The sequence below is a fragment of the Mytilus galloprovincialis genome, chromosome 4 (assembly GCF_965363235.1).
Source record: "Mytilus galloprovincialis chromosome 4, xbMytGall1.hap1.1, whole genome shotgun sequence".
Lineage (NCBI taxonomy): Eukaryota > Metazoa > Mollusca > Bivalvia > Mytilida > Mytilidae > Mytilus > Mytilus galloprovincialis.
In genome coordinates, this window is record NC_134841.1 from 58111880 (window position 1) to 58130111 (window position 18232).

Consider the following 18232-nt stretch of genomic DNA (forward strand, 5'->3'; position numbering starts at 1 on the left):
TGAAAATAAACCCTTTTCATGCATGCATGGTACAAAGAAAGACAAAACAATTACATGTAGCATTATTGAGGGTAATAATATCCTTTACTGTCAGGCGACAAGCGGTCATTTTCAGTTACCGTTAGCATCAAATCGATTAAAATTTTACAGTGATTTGTCAGAGGTCTCAAATTACTAATGTTACCATCATTTTTGAAAAAAAATTGGCAAGAATTTTTATTATTTTTCGTCATGAATGTACACCCATTAACACCTTCATTATGTATTCATCTATTACATGTACATATAATAATACAAATGTCGTTATTTATCATTCTTAAAAAAAATAATCCTTGAAGTGGATTTCTTGAATTGGTATAGTTTCTTCATTTTTTTTTATCTATTATAAATGATCGACGAAAAAGGGAAATAGTTATTGCAAAGGAGGGGAGATAAAAAGAGAGGCACATTGGGAAACAAATGTTTGCATGCCAAAGTTATTGCTTGCTTTGATATTTTCAGTTATACAAAATCACACATTGTGTTCCTAATTGATGTTCACGTGCACTTACTTGATGTCTGCATAGCATGGTTATAACTTAAAAATAATTAAGTTTTCCATTTGTTATATCGTAGTGTTGCTGTGATTCTTTATTAATGATTGTGTAAACTGTTTAAAAAAATCTTCATACCAGTTTGATTATTGTTACATATCATATATATATAGAGAGAGAGAACCTTTCATACATCTTAAAGTAAAAGATGTGTGTCGGAGTCAAACGACATAAGAACCCTGTAAATTACTAGCAACTCAATATGGTTGTATTGGAATACAGATTGACAACTCATGGTCTGAGATCATGTAATATTTGCCACATGACGCTCATATTTGTTTCTACCATCATCATTTTATTCATTAAATATTGCTGCAAACATTGATGTTTAACACCCAAACAAAATGGAAGTAGTAAATACCTTCAGAGCTTCTCCGTGGTATATGCTTGTGAAATATATAGACGAAATTCGGTATTGGTGTAAATCTACATCTCACTAAAACAATTTTTGAATTACTATTTTGAGAGAACACTCACCAAACCAACACGAACGTATGGCAAGATATAACCATGCAGGCATTTAGTTTTCGTCGGACACAAGATAAATAATCTCTCTCAAAAACGTATATGTGCATGCAGTTTCAAATATCAAGAACAATTAGTGGTCTATGTCTATAGGTCACTGTTAAGTCTATTTACTAACTGTTAGAGTCAGATATGTCACTTGTACATTATTGGAAGCCTTCTTGTACCACATTCGACTATGGGAACTCTTCTCTGATAGTGTTGACAACATAAGCTTATATGGTAATTCTGTTTATCTGTATACAAGTGGTTGGTCTCGTCTGTCCCAACAATCAAATTAACGAAATGCTACTAGTCTGCTTTGTCTGGTAGAAAAAACCACTAGAACTCATCCTCAATGGCACTTATACATCAGAAAACTTACAAGTATACAAGTAAAGATTGTTTCAAGAAAAACAAGGTTGGGGCGAATCCTGCAAACAAACAAATTGTAACTGTAACTATTGAAGTTTCCAAATGCTGCTTAATCAAACTATTCATCGGTCTTTATAAAATTGTTACGTCTAGATGCACAATTTTATTTAACATGTTTTATTTTTATAAAAAAATCCATTAAAATCATGAAAAACTATACAAAAATAGCTTACATGTATTAAGTCTATGAGGTGCGAAATGGTAAATGCATTTGGCCCATTGGGTATGAAATGGATATTATCGTGGATATGAAATGGTAAATGTTTGGTACAAAATGGCAGATTCGGGTACGAAATGACAGGGTTCAAAATGACTTGCTTCCATATACAACAGCCATGAAGGAACTTGAACAGTTAAGAATGAAACATCGTGAGACACTTTCAGAACTTCATACATACCAAAATAAAACCATTTGCTTGAAAGAGGAACACAAAACAGATGAAGAAACTTTGAATAAATTTATAAACATATGTTACAGAAACAGAAAATTGAAAATAAAACAGTTCAAGATAAAACTGAACACATGAATTACAATCAGATTTCAAAAGGTATATATAATATATAAAAAGAAGATGTGGTATGATTGCCAATGAGACAACTGTCCACAAGAGACCAAAATGACACCAAAATATGGTTATTTTGGTTAAAAGTAGGGAAAAGATCAGTTAAGTTTCTACCAGGTGCTTCTTTTGATGCACTCATTTTAAATGTAGATCTGCACCTATTATCACATCATAAAAAAAAATCAGGAAAAATATTTAAAAGGTATCTCTAAAATACAATGCCAGTCATACAATTTTCCACAAAACTTAATTTATATACTGAGAAAATTTAAAGGTTTTCCAGGTTTTGTTTTTAAACAAGACAATATTTTTTAGGCAATAAATAATAATCTTTATTTTGGAAACCAGAAAATCTTTTGTAGATGATATTAAACAAAATTTCTCTTTTATTCAGAGCACAAAATACAATAGCTTCATTGGATGCAAAACTTAAAATTAGCAATAAAGATTTAAGCATAGAAATGGAAGGGTGTCAAAGGAGAGAATCTGAGAAATTAGAATTAATGGAGAAACTTGCCACAAAAAATGCTGAACTTCAATCAGAAAACTCTGCTCTGAATGATAAGGTAAGAACTATAGAAAATGTAGTTGGTTATAATAAGATTTAACTTGATGCAGGGCCGTAACTACCTATGAGGCAGGGGAGGCAGTTGCCTCCCCTGAATTTTCTACACCAAATTTGTTTTTGAAGTAATGAAATGGAAATATTGACAATATGTACACGAAGAATTTGAATTTATATTATAAACAACACAAGTTTACAGTTTTAAGAGTGTTATCATGATACGTGATATATCTGTCATTTTCCAGATTTTTTTATTGATAGTAGTGAACTGTTTCAGTATTTGGTTTAATTTTTTAGCTCACCTGAACTGAAAGGTCAAGTGAGCTTTTCTTATCACTTGGCGTCCGTTGTCTGTCGTCTGTCGTCTGTAAACTTTTACAAAAAACTTCTCCTCTGAAATTTGGACCAAATTTAACCAAAATTGGCCATAATCATTATTGGGGTATATAGTTTTAAAATTATGTGGCATGACCCTGCGAACCAACCAAGAAGGCCACCATGGCTAAAAATAGTACATAGGGGCAAAATGTAGATTTTGGCTTGTATCTCTGAAACCAAAGCATTTAGAGCAAATCTGACATTTTTAAAATTGTCTATTAGGTCAAGATTTATCTGCCCTGAAATTTTCAGACAAATCGGACAATTCATTGTTGGGTTGCTGCCCTTGAATTAGTAATTTTAAGGAAATTTTGCCGTTTTTTGTTATTATCTTGAATATTATTATAGATAGAGATAAACTGTAAACAGCAATAATGTGTAGCAAAGTAAGATCTACAAATAAGTCAACATGATCAAAACTGTCAGTTGACCCATTAAGGAGTTATTGCCCTTTATAGTCAATTTTTAACCATTTTTTCTAAAATTTTAGTATTCTTTTAAAAAATATTCTCCTCTGAAACTACTGGGCCAAATTAAACCAAACTTGGCTACAATCATCATGCAGGTATGTAGTTTTAAAATTATGTGGCGTGACCCTGCGAACAAACCAAGATTGGCGCCTGGCTAAAAATAGTACATAGGGGCGAAATGTAGATTTTGGCTTGTATCTCTGAAACCAAAGCATTTAGAGCAAATCTGACGGGAGTTAGTTTGTTTATCAGGTCAATTTCTATCTGCTCTAAAATTTTCAGACAAAACAGACAACCTGTTGTTGGGTTGCTGCCCCAGAATTAGTAATTTAAGGACATTTTGCAGTTTTTGGTTATTATCTTGAATATTATTATAGATAGAGATAAACTGTAAACAGCAATAATGTGAAGCAAAGAAAGATCTACAAAGTTTTTAGTTTACCCCTTAAGGAGTTATTGCTCTTTATAGTTATTTTTATGCCCCACCTACGATAGTAGAGGGGCATTATGTTTTCTGGTCTGTGGCTCCGTTTGTCCGTGCGTCCGTCTGTGCGTCCGTCATTTCAGATTAAAGTTTTTTGGTCAAGGTAGTTTTTGATGAAGCTGAAGTCCAATCAACTTGAAACTTAGTAGACTTGTTGCTTATGATATAATCTTTTTAATTTTGAAGCCAAATTAGACTTTTGACCCCAATTTCACGGTCCACTAAACATAGAAAATGAAAGTGGAAGTTTCAGGTTAAAGTTTTTGGTCAGGGTAGTTTTTGATAAAATTGAAGTCCAATCAACTTGAAACTTAGTACATATGTTCCCTATAGTATAATCTTTCTAATTTTAATACCAAATTAGATTATTACCCAATTTCACGGTCCATGGAACATGGAAAAGGATAGTGCGAGTGGAGCATCCATGTACTTTGGACTCATTCTTGTTTAACAATTAATTTTCATAAATTTTTGTAAATAATTGTAAATTTTTAGAAAATATTTTCCACTTTAATTACTGGACAAACTTCATTATAGATAGAGTTAATTGTAGCAACAAGAATGTTCAGTAAAGTAAGATCTTCAAACACATCATGATCACCAAAACACAATTTTGTCATGAATTTATCTGTGTCCATTGTTTAATATGCACATAGACCAAGGTGAGCGACACAGGCTCTTGAGAGCTTCTAGTGTTTTTGTGTGGTCGTCCATCTGTTATTCAGTATTCCTAAGAGAACACATATGAAACTTAACTATGCATGTTTATTTAGGGACTTAATTAAGCAGAGGAAGATCCCTTTGTATTGTGAATCTTTGCAGATCATTCGAAAAGAAGGAATATGTTTGCCTGCATAATGTTAGAAAATCATTAGAGAAACAGATTCCAACACCAAATCTCATGTTATACGATATTTATTCACTCTGGACAGTTAAATTTTAAATATTTAAAACGCTCAGGCAAACCTCCCATTGTTTTAAATTTGAAAATTTAAATGTCGAGAGTGAATAAATATCGTATTACACTCAGTGCAGTGGTAGAATCTATATTTTTCTAATTCTTCATCAATTTATCCCTTTCTGCACACATTTTATAAAAAAAAAATAATCAAAGTGTGGTTCGTTTGATCTCAGTACTTCATTGGTTAAAATCCAATTATGACGTCAATTTTTCTTGCTTTCCTCTCAATTTCCCATTGTGATGGCATGAAAAAAGCCGACCATGTCTGATGACGTCACATAGAAAGAACACATCTTTTTGCAGATCATTCGAAAAGAAGAATAAGTTTGCCTGCATAATGTTAGAAAATCATGCAGTGGTAGAAACTATATATCTTTGCAGTCACACTTGAGATAATGCAGATAAACTTGATCCAAATTAATGTGTTGAAGAAATAGTGGTTTGATAATAATTATTAACCCCAAATTGTCCCCAATGTCATGTTTTACTTTTAGTTTAACACATATCCTGTTTTAGATTCAACTGCCACATTTTGCTATTTGCAAGGTTCTATAAATTTGTTCCTCAGCATAATTTATGACACGATGGTAACTAGATAACGTTTTATTTGATAGGTGATGGCTTTATCAGTTGAAGTACAAAGTCAAAAGATGGGTCTCCAGTCCAAAGAAAGCAACTTAGATGAACTGGTAGGTGACTAAGATTAGCTGTTCAAAAAAATTCAGAAATTATTGATAACTAAATAACTTTATTGCAGATATAATATTAGTGGGATAGCAACTTTATTGGAATTTGGTTAGCACACAAAACCACAAGTTTATATGTTTAACAAAGTACATTGTTTTTATATGAGGATATACAGACTTGTAATACATTGTACCAAGAAATGATATACCGATGAAAATACAATTTTACCTTAACAGTGAAAATTGATAGCCACGAAGAATAAACGAATCCACAATGTCACATTGTGGATTGAAATATAAAAAAGAAGTCAATGTAATCCAGCACATCTATTTTTGTAGTATTAGAGTAGAGTTCAGGAGGCTCACAAAAATTTCAGCAAAAAATTAAACATTTGTTTTTTCATTACACATATTATTTATTACATTATTAGTTAATGCTTCATGATCTGGTACAAAAATCTATCAAAATTATGGATTCGGTTGGGCTCCAGATGACTTTTAAAATGTTTATATCATTGAAAAATCTCCAAATTATCTCCCTTTGGTGCAAAAATGCCATTTTTTGGCATTAAGATTGAAATAATTTTTTTACTCATCGGTTACCTATATTTTTTTATTATTGTTTTAAATAAGCTTTACATAAACTAAATATATATAAAATTTAAGCGATTTCTGTAATTTCTTTCTTTTTTTATTTCGATATAACCTCTATTTCTCCTGTTAGTTCAACATTAAAAAAAGGACTTTAACAAAAATGTATGCTTCTTTCGGAGGCAGATTGTGAGCTTAAATGAATGGTTACCACATTTTTAGCTCACCTGGCCCAAAGGGCCAAGTGAGCTTTTCCCATCACTTTGCGTCCGGCGTACGGCGTCGTCCTGCGTCGTTAACTTTTACAAAAATCTTCTCTGAAACTACTGGGCCAAATTAATCCAAACTTGGCCACAATCATCATTGGGGTATTTAGTTTAAAAAATGTGTCCGGTGACCCAGCCAACTAACCAAGATGGCCGCCACGTCTAAAAATAGAACATAGGGGTAAAATGCAGTTTTTGGCTTATAACTCAAAAACCAAAGCATTTAGAGCAAATCTGACTTGGGGTTAAATTGTTTATCAGGTGAAGATCTATCTGCCCTGAAATTTTCTGATGAATCGGACAACCTGTTGTTGGGTTGCTGCCCCTGAATTGCTGTTTTTGGTTATTATCTTGAACATTATTATAGATAGAGATAAACTGTAAACAGCAATAATGTTCAGCAAAGTAAGACCTGAAAAGAAGTCAACATGACCAAAATGGTCAATTGACCCCCTAAGGAGTTATTGCCATTTTTAACAATTTTCACAAAATTTGTAAAATTTTACTAACATTTTCCACTGTAACTACTGGGCCAAGTTCATTATAGATAGAGATAATTGTAAGCAGCAAGAATGTTCAGTAAAGTAAGATCTACAAACACATCACCATCACCTAACCACAATTTTGTCTTGAATCCATCTGTGTCCTTTGTTTATTATTCACATAGACCAAGGTGAGCAACACAGGCTCTTTAGAGCCTCTAGTTTTTATTTCATTTATCTATTAATTAAGTATATGATAAAGGTCTTCTTTTTTTCAATACCTAAAATGCAGAAGCCAACAATAATAATACACTAAAAAAAAAATAACAATTTAGCTATATAAGTGGTCAACTCGGGAGAAAACAATGTTCTTAATATATTTTTACAGAATTCAAGGCTATCAAAATGTAACATATGTACACAGATAAAAACCAATATGGTTGAAACTAAGGACCAAAATGCCAGAATGGAATTAAATAGAACCAGAGAACAGCATTTATTAAAGCAAAGGTAACAAATTGTTTTAAATGCCAAATTATGGTATTTATGGAATAACTATACTGTAGTTAAAAATTTGAATCTTTCAATTGTTGATTTGACAGAACTTTGCAAATGCACATTTACTGTTGATGCATGACGAGACTGTTAATAAGTAAAATGGAAATTTGTGACCGTCAAATCAAAAGGTACGGTGATTTCTCTTCAACTACAGTACTGTTATTCTGATTCTAATGCATTACAAAACAATATAATACATTAGAGCTTGAAAAAAAGTATAAATTTGTCAAATGAAAAAAAATTGCAGAACTTCATTAATAACTTTGGTGCAAAGACGTCATGGCTAATTATAAAAACCTACAAACTGGTGATCTTTTCAACTGCTACGTTTCAAATTTGGATAAAATCACATTAAAATGGGGAATTTAAGGTAGGTGTTGTTTTATTTTTGATAATATTGTTGTAATCCAACAATTGTTGATCCAATCAATTTAAAATTGTAGTTCCCTCCTTAGTTATGCCTAGTCAACTGATGGTAACCTTTAACCAATGAAAAAAACATGTTACATAAAAATTGCATTAGAAATTTTTCAAGGAGTTTTATTATTGCAAACCCTATCTTAGTTTTCCATAGATTAACCTGCAAGTTACCTGTCCATTTAAACTTTTGTAAGTCCTATTGTCCCATCTAACAAATACAACAGGTATTGTTCTCTGTGTAGTTTATTCACTCAGACCTTTAATTTTTAATAATATTCATTATACCTACCAGTGAAAATTGACATTTATTAAATTAGAATATAATTCGTGTTAACTAGTTCTCATCGCAAACATCTAGGTGATCTAGAAATAAAAACATCCCTAGGATGTCCGATCACCTTACCTGTGTAATACACCCCACTACAGGTAAATATACAGGTATTCTCATCAGTTTTAATTTTTGCGAGCTAGCGAACAGATGTTCTCGTCGCTGCAAAGTTTTCAACAAAATTAGAAATTTAGTTTTTTTCTATTGAAGACTTCTTTAGATAACAAAGTTTTAATAATATATCGTTTAAATTGAAAATTTAAATATATTTTTGAGCATGGAATCCGATCTCGAGGTGCACGAGAATTCGGAGGAGGTAAACAAAGATACGCCATCTTTTTTACCGGCAAGTAAAGATATGTCCAGAACCAAAACCACTGGTAAGGCTAAGAAAAAGCCGTCAAAGTCAACTGCATTGCAGCAGGAATATGACAAGAAAATCCAAGGTTTGCAAGACAATTTTGATAGTAAATTTGATACATTATTTAGCATGATGCAGTCGTTAGCCAATGTTAGAGGGGCAAATAACGAGAGTATAGTTCAGAATAGGGATACGCAAGGTATGCCCAGATCTGAAACTAATCCAGATTCAAGGGGTCAGAATAGAGAAACACAAGGTTTGCTCAGATCTGACACCCTTAGACCCATTATCCCACTAGTTTCAAATCTAGACGAGGATTTGGGTTCTCCTAGAATTTCTAGAAATATAGATTTCGACGCAAGGTCGGAAATTTCTATTCATGTAAATCCGATAGAAAGGGATATACTTGGTGATATTCGCTCTGACAATGAGTCAGATAATGAGAGCGAAATTAGATTTGAGCAGTCAACAGGTAGTGTTGCTAGAAAAGGTGAAAGGTTTATGAAACATGTACAATTAAAATCTGTTTCAAATGATGTAAACAAAGATGTTGAGTTAAGCTCAGACAATATAACTAGACATAATGTTTTGTCAGAATTGTTTAGTGAGGATATTGCCTCAAACAATGATAAAGGTAGTGTTGGGTTGATTATGGATCAGGCACAAGTCACTATTTTGGAAAACTCCTGGCGGTGTCAGCACCCAGAGAAACTTTCCGCGTATAGAGAGGAATACAGGAGTTGTTTTCCTGTGCATGATAGTGCTGTAGAGTTCTTGCAAGTTCCTAGTCTGGACGACTTGCTAGAGCCAATGATGAGAAAGAATCATGGGCCAAAGGCAGTAAAGTCATGGGATACGGGCCATAGGCAATTATATACACAGCCTTTAAAACAAATTGAAAAACTTTCATATCAAGGGCAAATGGCGTCTCGAATGAATGTGATTTCAGGCATGTATATGCAACAGACAATGGGTACTCTGCTTGGGAAGCTTGAAAATTCTCCGTCTTTAGTGCATGAGGAGAAAGAATCATGTTGTCAAATTGTGAAAGATTTGTTCTCAATGTCAACTAAGTCTTTGGACCAGTCGGGTAGGACTGGTGCATTCTTTCATTTAGTCAGACGTAAGGCTGCATCACATGAATCAGGTCTTGTGAATTTGTCTGATATAAAAGACAAAACTCAATATTTGCCTCTATCAGGAGAAGGTGTTTTTGGGAATGGTCTTAAGACATGCCTTGAAAAGCGCAAGGAACAAAAAGATCAATTGAATGATTTATTACCTGAACTAGGTCAGGGTAGGAAGAGAAGGGCAGATTTTGACAGAGATTGGCAAAATAAAACTCCCAAGTTCAATGTTGAGCATAATATTGTTAATGCCAATAAGACTAGAGGCTCAAATAACAATAGGTTCAATGTGCCTAAGACATCAAATAGTGGGAGACAGCCACAAAGAGACAATCAAGGCTATAAGGGTCCTGCAAAAGAGTCAAATAAGGACAAGACCAACAAGGCTGGTCAAAGTAGCTGGGGGTCTTTTCGGATCCCCAGAAAGAACAACAGTTGACTCAAAGGTAGGCTCATGTTTAATGATGTGTACAGAGATTCCGGTAGGGGGGCGTCTAAAATATTTTCTTCAAAATTGGAAAATGATAACAACAGATCAGTGGGTACTTTCTATAATAGAGGAAGGTTACAAACTGGAATTTCTTCAAAGACCTGCATGGACAGGCATCAAGAAAACAAAACTATCTCACAAAAACGCAGATATATTTTTGGCAGAAATAAATTCTTTATTAGAAAAAGATGCTATAGAAAAAGTATTTTTTCCGGAATCTCTCACAGGTTTTTACAGTACACTATTTCTGGTGCCAAAGAAAAACGGGAAAATGAGACCTGTGACAAATTTAAAACCATTAAATGCACATCTAAAGAAAGTCCATTTCAAGATGGACACAATGAGCAAAGTCATAAATCTAATGAAACCAAAAGATTGGGCAATTTCAATAGATCTGAGCGATGCATATTTCCATGTACCAATTTTTCAGAAACATCGTCCGTACATGAGGTTTTGCATAGCAAATCAATGTTATCAATGGAAAGCAATGTGCTTTGGCCCAACATGTGCTCCTCGAATTTTTACAAAACTGGTGTCAGTAGTAGCTGCATATCTGAGAACTCAAAATATCAGAATGTCAGTATATTTAGACGATTGGTTGATAGTCAATCAAAACCAACAGCAATTAGTTCAGGATCGTCTGAAATGTCTCAATCTGTTGGTTTCACTAGGCTTTATGATAAACATAGACAAATCGAGCCTAGTTCCAAGTCAAGTGATAACTTACTTAGGGGGAGTTTTTCATTTAGACAAGGGCCTAGTTTATCCAACAATGGAAAGGATAGAAAAATTACAGATTTTACTAGAAAAAATGCTTTCAGGTCAGAATTTGGCTCTAGATTTTTTGAAAATTTTGGGGATGATGGCATCATGCATCGAATTGATTCCCAATGCTCGTCTGTTTATGAGACCCATCCAACTTCATTTGTTAAGTTTTTGGAGACCAGTCAGCAAAAATATGTTGGCACATGTTCCATTGACACAACATTTGAAATCCCATCTTTTATGGTGGAAAAATTCAGCCAACACTCTGAAAGGCCGATATTTGCAATTGCCGAAAATCAATGTGACCATAACGACAGATGCTTCGATGAAAGGTTATGGGGGTCATATGGGAAAACAGATTTTTCAGGGAGTTTGGAACTCAGAACAGAAACTTTGGCACATAAATTGTTTGGAAATGAAAGCTGTAACTTTGACAGTTCAGCATTTTCTGAAAATTTTGAAGGGAAAATGTGTTCTGATAAGGAGCGACAACACAAGCGTAGTGCAATACATAAATCGTCAAGGGGGGACGAAGTCACCAAATTTATGTTACTTGACTTGGGAGCTATGGCAGATAGCAATTCAAAACAACATAGTATTGAAAGCAGCCCATATAATGGGCAAGAAGAATGTTTTGGCAGATCATTTGAGTCGGGAAAAGGTTTGTCCCACAGAATGGTCTCTGAACAAGTCAATAGTGCAGCAGATTTTTCAGATATGGGGAACTCCTTTGATAGATTTGTTTGCGTCATGGGAAAATCGCCAGACAGAAATCTTTTGCACTTGGATTCCTCATCCCAATGCTTTGGCCTTGGATGCTCTGACAATTCCTTGGGAGAACATGTACGCGTATGTGTTTCCCCCAATTTGTCTGATTCCAAGGATATTGCAATATATGAGGCTGTTCCACTGTCAGATTATCTTGATTGCACCCCAGTGGCCAAGGAGACACTGGTACACAGAGATTTTACAGTTACTGATAGCATGCCCAATAAGACTACCAGTAATGGACAATTTGTTGTCTCAGTCCAAAATGAAAATGTTTCATCCAAATCCAGAAATATTAAATCTGACAGCATGGCTTCTTTCGACAGACGTTTTAAAACAGAGGGATTTTCTGAATCAGCAAGAACATTGCTCTCAGCTTCATGGCGCGATGGTACAAAAAAGGACTATTCCTCAAAATTCGAAAAATTTAATAGCTGGTGTGGTGAGAGACAAATTGATCCATATTCAGCAAATTTAAATCAGATTGCTGATTTTTTGGCTTATTTATTTCATTCTGGTTTGCAATATAGGACAATAGCAGGTTATCGATCTATGTTATCTGCAGTGTTACCTCCAGTGCAAAATTTTCCTGTCGGCCAACATCCTAACATAGTTAGAATTATCAAAGGTGTTTTTAATTCTAGACCTCCTAAGGTTAAAATTCTACCTGAATGGAACTTAGAATTATTGTTACTGGCTCTTGAGAAGAAACCTTTTGAGCCTATGCAAGAAGTTGATTTAAAGCATGTAACTTTAAAAACAGTGTTTTTAGTTGCCATAACTACATTCAGAAGATGTAGTGATTTGCAAAGTCTCCGTATTGATGACAAGTCAATGAGAGTTCAAAGTAAGGGTATTACTTTTGTAAGACATGGCTTAGCCAAGCAAGATAGACAAAAACACTTTGGAGAAAAATTATTTGTTCCCAGTTTTCCGGAGAAAACTTTAATAGATCCAAAAAGAGCTCTTTCAGTTTATTTGGATAAAACTAAGAATTTTCGAGGAAAGTTGAGTGAATCAGAAAGAATTAAGCTTTTTCTGGGAATAAATGAACCGCACAAACCGGTATCAACAGCAACTATTTCAAGTTGGATTGTACAGGCTATTAGAATAGCATATAATGATGACAATATGAAAGTAAATGCACATTCCACACGTGCTATAGCTCCAAGTTGGGCTTTGTACAAGGGAGCTTCTTTGAAATCAATTCTAGATTCTGCCGACTGGGCAGTTGAATCAACATTCGCAAAGTTTTATTTGCGAGATTTTGATGCCACTAAAGTTTTAGAATAGGATATAAGCATACAAATTCATTTATTTGTATGATATTTTATTTGTATTTGCAGTATAACATGTAGCTGTATATAGATGTAAATAGTGGGTTTTTTGTTATGGTGGTAGTATTTTATCCTGTTGGAAAGATATTTGTTTGTGGATTTTTTCTTGAAGAAAAGGAAATTCATCCACCACCGTTGAATGAATTCAACACTGCTTTGGAATCAGTGAGTATTCTAATTTAATAAATGTCAATTTTCACTGGTAGGTATAATGAATATTATTAAAAATGGAACAATTTGTTCCCAAGTTGAGATTTTTAATAATAGAGTTATACCTACCAGTGAAGGGGCCACCACCATCCCCCAGATGAATTTCGAGATACATGTAAGTGTAGATTGAAGGAACATGACAAAAATCAAAACTGATGAGAATACCTGTATATTTACCTGTAGTGGGGTGTATTACACAGGTAAGGTGATCGGACATCCTAGGGATGTTTTTATTTCTAGATCACCTAGATGTTTGCGATGAGAACTAGTTAACACGAATTATATTCTAATTTAATAAATGTCAATTTTCACTGGTAGGTATAACTCTATTATTAAAAATCTCAACTTGGGAACAAATTGTTCCAATTTCTTCTAGGAGAAATATATCACTCATTGATTAATTTACCTGACCAAAAAATTATCTTCTTTTTTATTGAAATACTTCTAATAACTCACATAAACTGTATGCAATATTGTATTTATTCAATATTATCATTAATATATTTTCAATCTGTTCAATATAAAATCTGGTTTAATACTAAAAAGTTTATTTCAGACACATTTTTTAGTATTTTCCAATGAATTTACATGTTTTTGTTGTTGTTCATTTATAGACTTATGTTTATGAAGACCTTAATTTAAAAATAATAATATTCAATTTTTTATTTATCAAACACACAAAAATATTGAATATTTGATCAGAAATCAACTTTTAATTTTTGAATCAGTATTACAAATGTAATATTGAACACATTAAAAACGAGTTACTCCAGGTATCGAATAAATACAACACCACATGCAGTTTTGTGAGTCCTTACTTAGTATTGGTATAAGTATTTTTTCTTCATTGACAGTTCAATTTTTTACTCAGGTAGATTAATCAATGAGTGATATATTTCTCCTAGAAGAAATTTAAAGGTCTGAGTGAATAAACTACACAGAGAACAATACCTGTTGTATTTGTTAGATGGGACAATAGAACTGCCAAAAGTTTAAATGGACAGGTAACTTGCAGGTGAATCTATGGAAAACTATGATAGGGTTCGCAATAATAATTTCAAGTATTTCAAACTTGATGCTTTATTGTATCAAGTAATCAAATAATATTAATTAAAAGGTGCATGAACAAAGAGGGCGGTTGCAATTTTAAGGATATCAAATTTTAGAAACAGCATGATTTATAATTTTACAAAACACTTATGAAATACAGCAGCAAGCAACATCAAGTTAAATAATGTCAGCAACCATTTAACTTTAAGGGGATTATGATTTTTTTGTCTTATTCAGATTTTTTACTTTTTAAGCTACCAATCAACTTATTCTTTTTAAAACTTAACACTAGAAGGTATGGTGAAAATCTGGATTCAAAATTCATTTCCCCCTCTTTGAATTAAAATTTTTATTCCTTAACAGAACAGAAATAAATTTCTTTTAGTTCCCACCTAGGATAGTAGAGGGGCCTTATTTTTTGTGGTCTGTGTGTCCGTTCATTCGACAATCCATCCATCAGTCTGTCCATCACGCTTCAGGTTAAAGTTTTTGATGAGGTTGAAGTCCAATCAACTTGAAACTTAGTACACATATTCTGTACAATAAGATCCTTCTTTTCTAATGCCAAATTACAGTTTTTACCCCAATTTCACGGTCCAGTGAACATAGTAAATGATAGTGTGTGTGGGGCATCCTTGTACTGGGGACACATTGTTTTGAAATATATTTTAGAGTATAGCAGTCAGGATTACTTCTGTTTAATCTGTTATCATTTTAACTATTACCAATTTGAGTTTGTAAGTGCAAATGTTCATGATTTATGCAAGACACACTTAGATAGATTATTATTACCATATAATTATGTTATCAATTTTTTTATTAGCCTTGAAAGGAGGAAATACTACAAACATGCCCATAAAGCCAGACAACACCCAGATAAATATATGTCAATGATTATAGATGGCATGGACCAATCAAAGACTGAGATACCTCATTTTCTATACCTGTCTTCCCTTACATCAGGAATGTGGAGATTGAGAACGCATTTGGTTGGAGCACTGGTGCATGGTGTAGGATTATATGGATTTTTTGATTAGTACCAGTATGCACACTCCTCCAATTTGACAATCCATGTAATCCTAAGTATTCTCCTTATGACTAAAGACAGTCTTCCTGATGTTCTTTACCTTCAAATGGACAACTGTGTCAGGGAAAATAAAAACAGGTATGGTGATACTGTATGTTTTAAAAATAAGTAAAAGAACATTCACACTTGGATGCAACAGTCAATTTTTGTTCTCATGTGTGATGCAGAAAACATTAAATGTTACTCCTTAAAACATGACAGGCACGAACTGAACATCATACAGTAATTGATGACTGCTTGAAACAAATTGAATTTTAGTAGTTGTATACAACTAATCATTGGTAAACCTTGGTAACTTTTATTTAAAGGTGAAATTTATGAAGATGATTTAAAAATATTTTTTTTTAGATATCAATAGAAATAGGACTTGTTCATAACAAGATAGTAAATCTTGAAAAAATATTTAAGAATTGAATGCTTCTTTTTGTAACTTCATAGGGGTGTAAAAGCATTGACAGAAGTACATTTTGTATGAAGCGCGGTCAACGCTTTAACAACTCTATGAAGTTACAAAAAGAAGCATTCAATACTTAGAATTACATTTTTTTAGCTAGGATCATGAAAACAAACACGAATTTTATCAATTTTTATTTAATTCACCTGTGCACTTTATTGTCGGTCTTCGTGTTATCATGAATGATAAGTTTTATTGTGTAATGCAATTGCTGAAGGAATAACACATGATGTGCAGTTAGCCAATCAGAATAACGTATTATAATGAAACATACATCTAATGTAATTATTGACTGTTGATCACAATTTAAATAGTATATGATTATTTGTAATTCATAACTTTGTGTGTTCTAGATTTGTATTTGGATTTCTCAGCCTCTTGGTTGAACTGAAAGTGTTAAAAAAAATCAAGGTTTCATTTTTGATGGTTGGCCACACTCATGAAGACATTGATCAGGTTTTTTCAAGGTAAATATAATTCCCTCTATTAAGATATTGACAAAATCTTTGCATTTAGTTCATTACATTGTATGTCATGGGTTCAATCAGCCTTTTACACAATATTAAGGTATTAGAACAGTAACTACTTGGATAATGCTTTTATTTGCATTATGCTAAAAAAAAAATGAAATGCAACTGCTTATTGTTGAGCCTGCAACTTTTGTAACAGAAATCTCGACATAGGGAAAGTGATATTGCTGCAGCTACAACACTAGATATTTTAGAAGGTGGAAGACCTGGATGCTTCATACTTTGTATATAGATGCCTCATGTTACAAACTTTTCGTCAGTCACATGTCCAATGGCCTTGATCTCATTTTCATAGTTCAGTCACTATTTGAAAAAAAAGTAAAGATTTCTGTGTAATGTTAAATTCTCTCTTACTAGTATAATAAGTAATAGGATAACTATCTGTGGTATGTGCATACCTTGCGAGGTCCTCATGCCGGTCAAATAGTTCTCCCTTGACCTTGACCTCATTTCATGAATCAATGAACAAGATATCATAGCAGTATATTCGGTGTATGGAAGGACTGTAAGGTGTCATCTGACCATGACCTCATTTTGATGGTTCAGTGGTTACAGTTAAGTTTTTGTGTTTTGGTCTGTTTTTATGCCCCACCTACGATAGTAGAGGGGCATTATGTTTTCTGGTCTGTGCGTCCGTTCGTTCGTTCGTCCGTCTGTCCCGCTTCAGGTTAAAGTTTTTGGTCGAGGTAGTTTTTGATGAAGTTGAAGTCCAATCGACTTCAAACTTGGTACACATGTTCCCTATGATATGATCTTTCTAATTTTAATACCAAATTAGAGATTTTACCCCAATTTCACGATCCACTGAACATAGAAAATGATAGTGTGAGTGGGGCATTCGTGTACTGAGGACACATTCTTGTTCTTATACTGTATGCAATAGGTCTACTATATTTGGTGTATGGAAATATTTTATGATCTATTGTCAGTCACGCAGGCTTTATTTTACCTTGACCTCATTTTCATGGTTCATTGCTCAGTGTTAAGTTTTTGATTTTTGGTCTATTTTCTTAAACTATAAGCAATAGGTCAACTATATTTGTTGTATGGAAGAATTGTTAGCTATACATGCCTGCCTGGCATGGTTCATCTGACATTGTCTTTATTTTCATGGTTCATTGGTCTATGTTTAGTTTTCTTGGTTAAGTCTATGTGACAGTTGTAGCTTTATATTTAGGACTATCAACATAATATAAATGATTAGTAAAGAAGCTGAGACAATTCAGCGTACTGTGCACTCTTGTGTTTACTTTGAATGAGTTAATTCTTTCATGTAATCATACAATTAAATGGAATTCATCATTTTATAATACAACTGCTTTCTTACATTACATATCTTCATTTATGTCATACATAATTTTAACAAACATTTTTTTCAGATTTTCAGTATGGTTGAACATGCAGCTTTTACACTACCAAGACTAATGCATGCGTTTGAAAACTGCTTCCAACCTAAACCCTATGCAATTGAAACCAATAATGTTTATGGTGTTACAAATTTGATTAAGGTACAGAAATCATTGTGACAGTTTGCTACTCAAAAACAAAATTGATGGATCAGACCCTCAATTAAAATCCTATTTTATTCAAAAATATCATATTTGATTTGTAAACTGGATCACATACTCACAAACTTAACATGAAAGTCCTTTTGACTTTTATTCAATTTGTGAGTTTGTGAGAAAAAAATAGTTTAAATCTATGAGATCTTCTTATATAAAATTCATGTGACATGTTACATTATTATATCAGTATAATATATATACACA

General features: G+C 33.1%; 1 protein-coding gene across 2 annotated transcripts; it reads left to right on the forward strand.

The window, feature by feature from the left end:
• Positions 1-301: 301 nt before the first annotated feature.
• LOC143072525 (uncharacterized) lies at positions 302-17957 on the forward strand. 2 transcript variants are annotated; one of them, XR_012977220.1, is made up of 7 exons: positions 302-2080; positions 2490-2661; positions 5568-5642; positions 7367-7488; positions 15216-15557; positions 16287-16400; positions 17843-17957. XR_012977220.1 is itself a non-coding variant. In XM_076247501.1 (6 exons), exons 2-6 carry the CDS (start codon positions 2557-2559, stop codon positions 17886-17888), a joined length of 462 nt encoding a protein of 153 aa, XP_076103616.1. In that variant the 5' UTR covers positions 302-2080; positions 2490-2556; the 3' UTR covers positions 17889-17957. The 2 variants fall into 2 exon arrangements, 1 of the variants encoding a protein (XP_076103616.1); XM_076247501.1 differs by lacking the exon at positions 15216-15557.
• Positions 17958-18232: the final 275 nt, after the last annotated feature.

What these genes read in the sequence shown, in the direction of transcription:
- LOC143072525 (XM_076247501.1), top strand. Translation starts at nt 2,557, where the DNA reads ATGGAAGGGTGTCAAAGGAGAGAATCTGAGAAATTAGAATTAATGGAG. An exon ending in ACTCTGCTCTGAATGATAAG is followed by an intron (nt 2,662 to 5,567) that starts GTAAGAACTATA and finishes TTTATTTGATAG; the next exon opens with GTGATGGCTTTATCAGTTGA. An exon ending in AAAGCAACTTAGATGAACTG is followed by an intron (nt 5,643 to 7,366) that starts GTAGGTGACTAA and finishes ATATTTTTACAG; the next exon opens with AATTCAAGGCTATCAAAATG.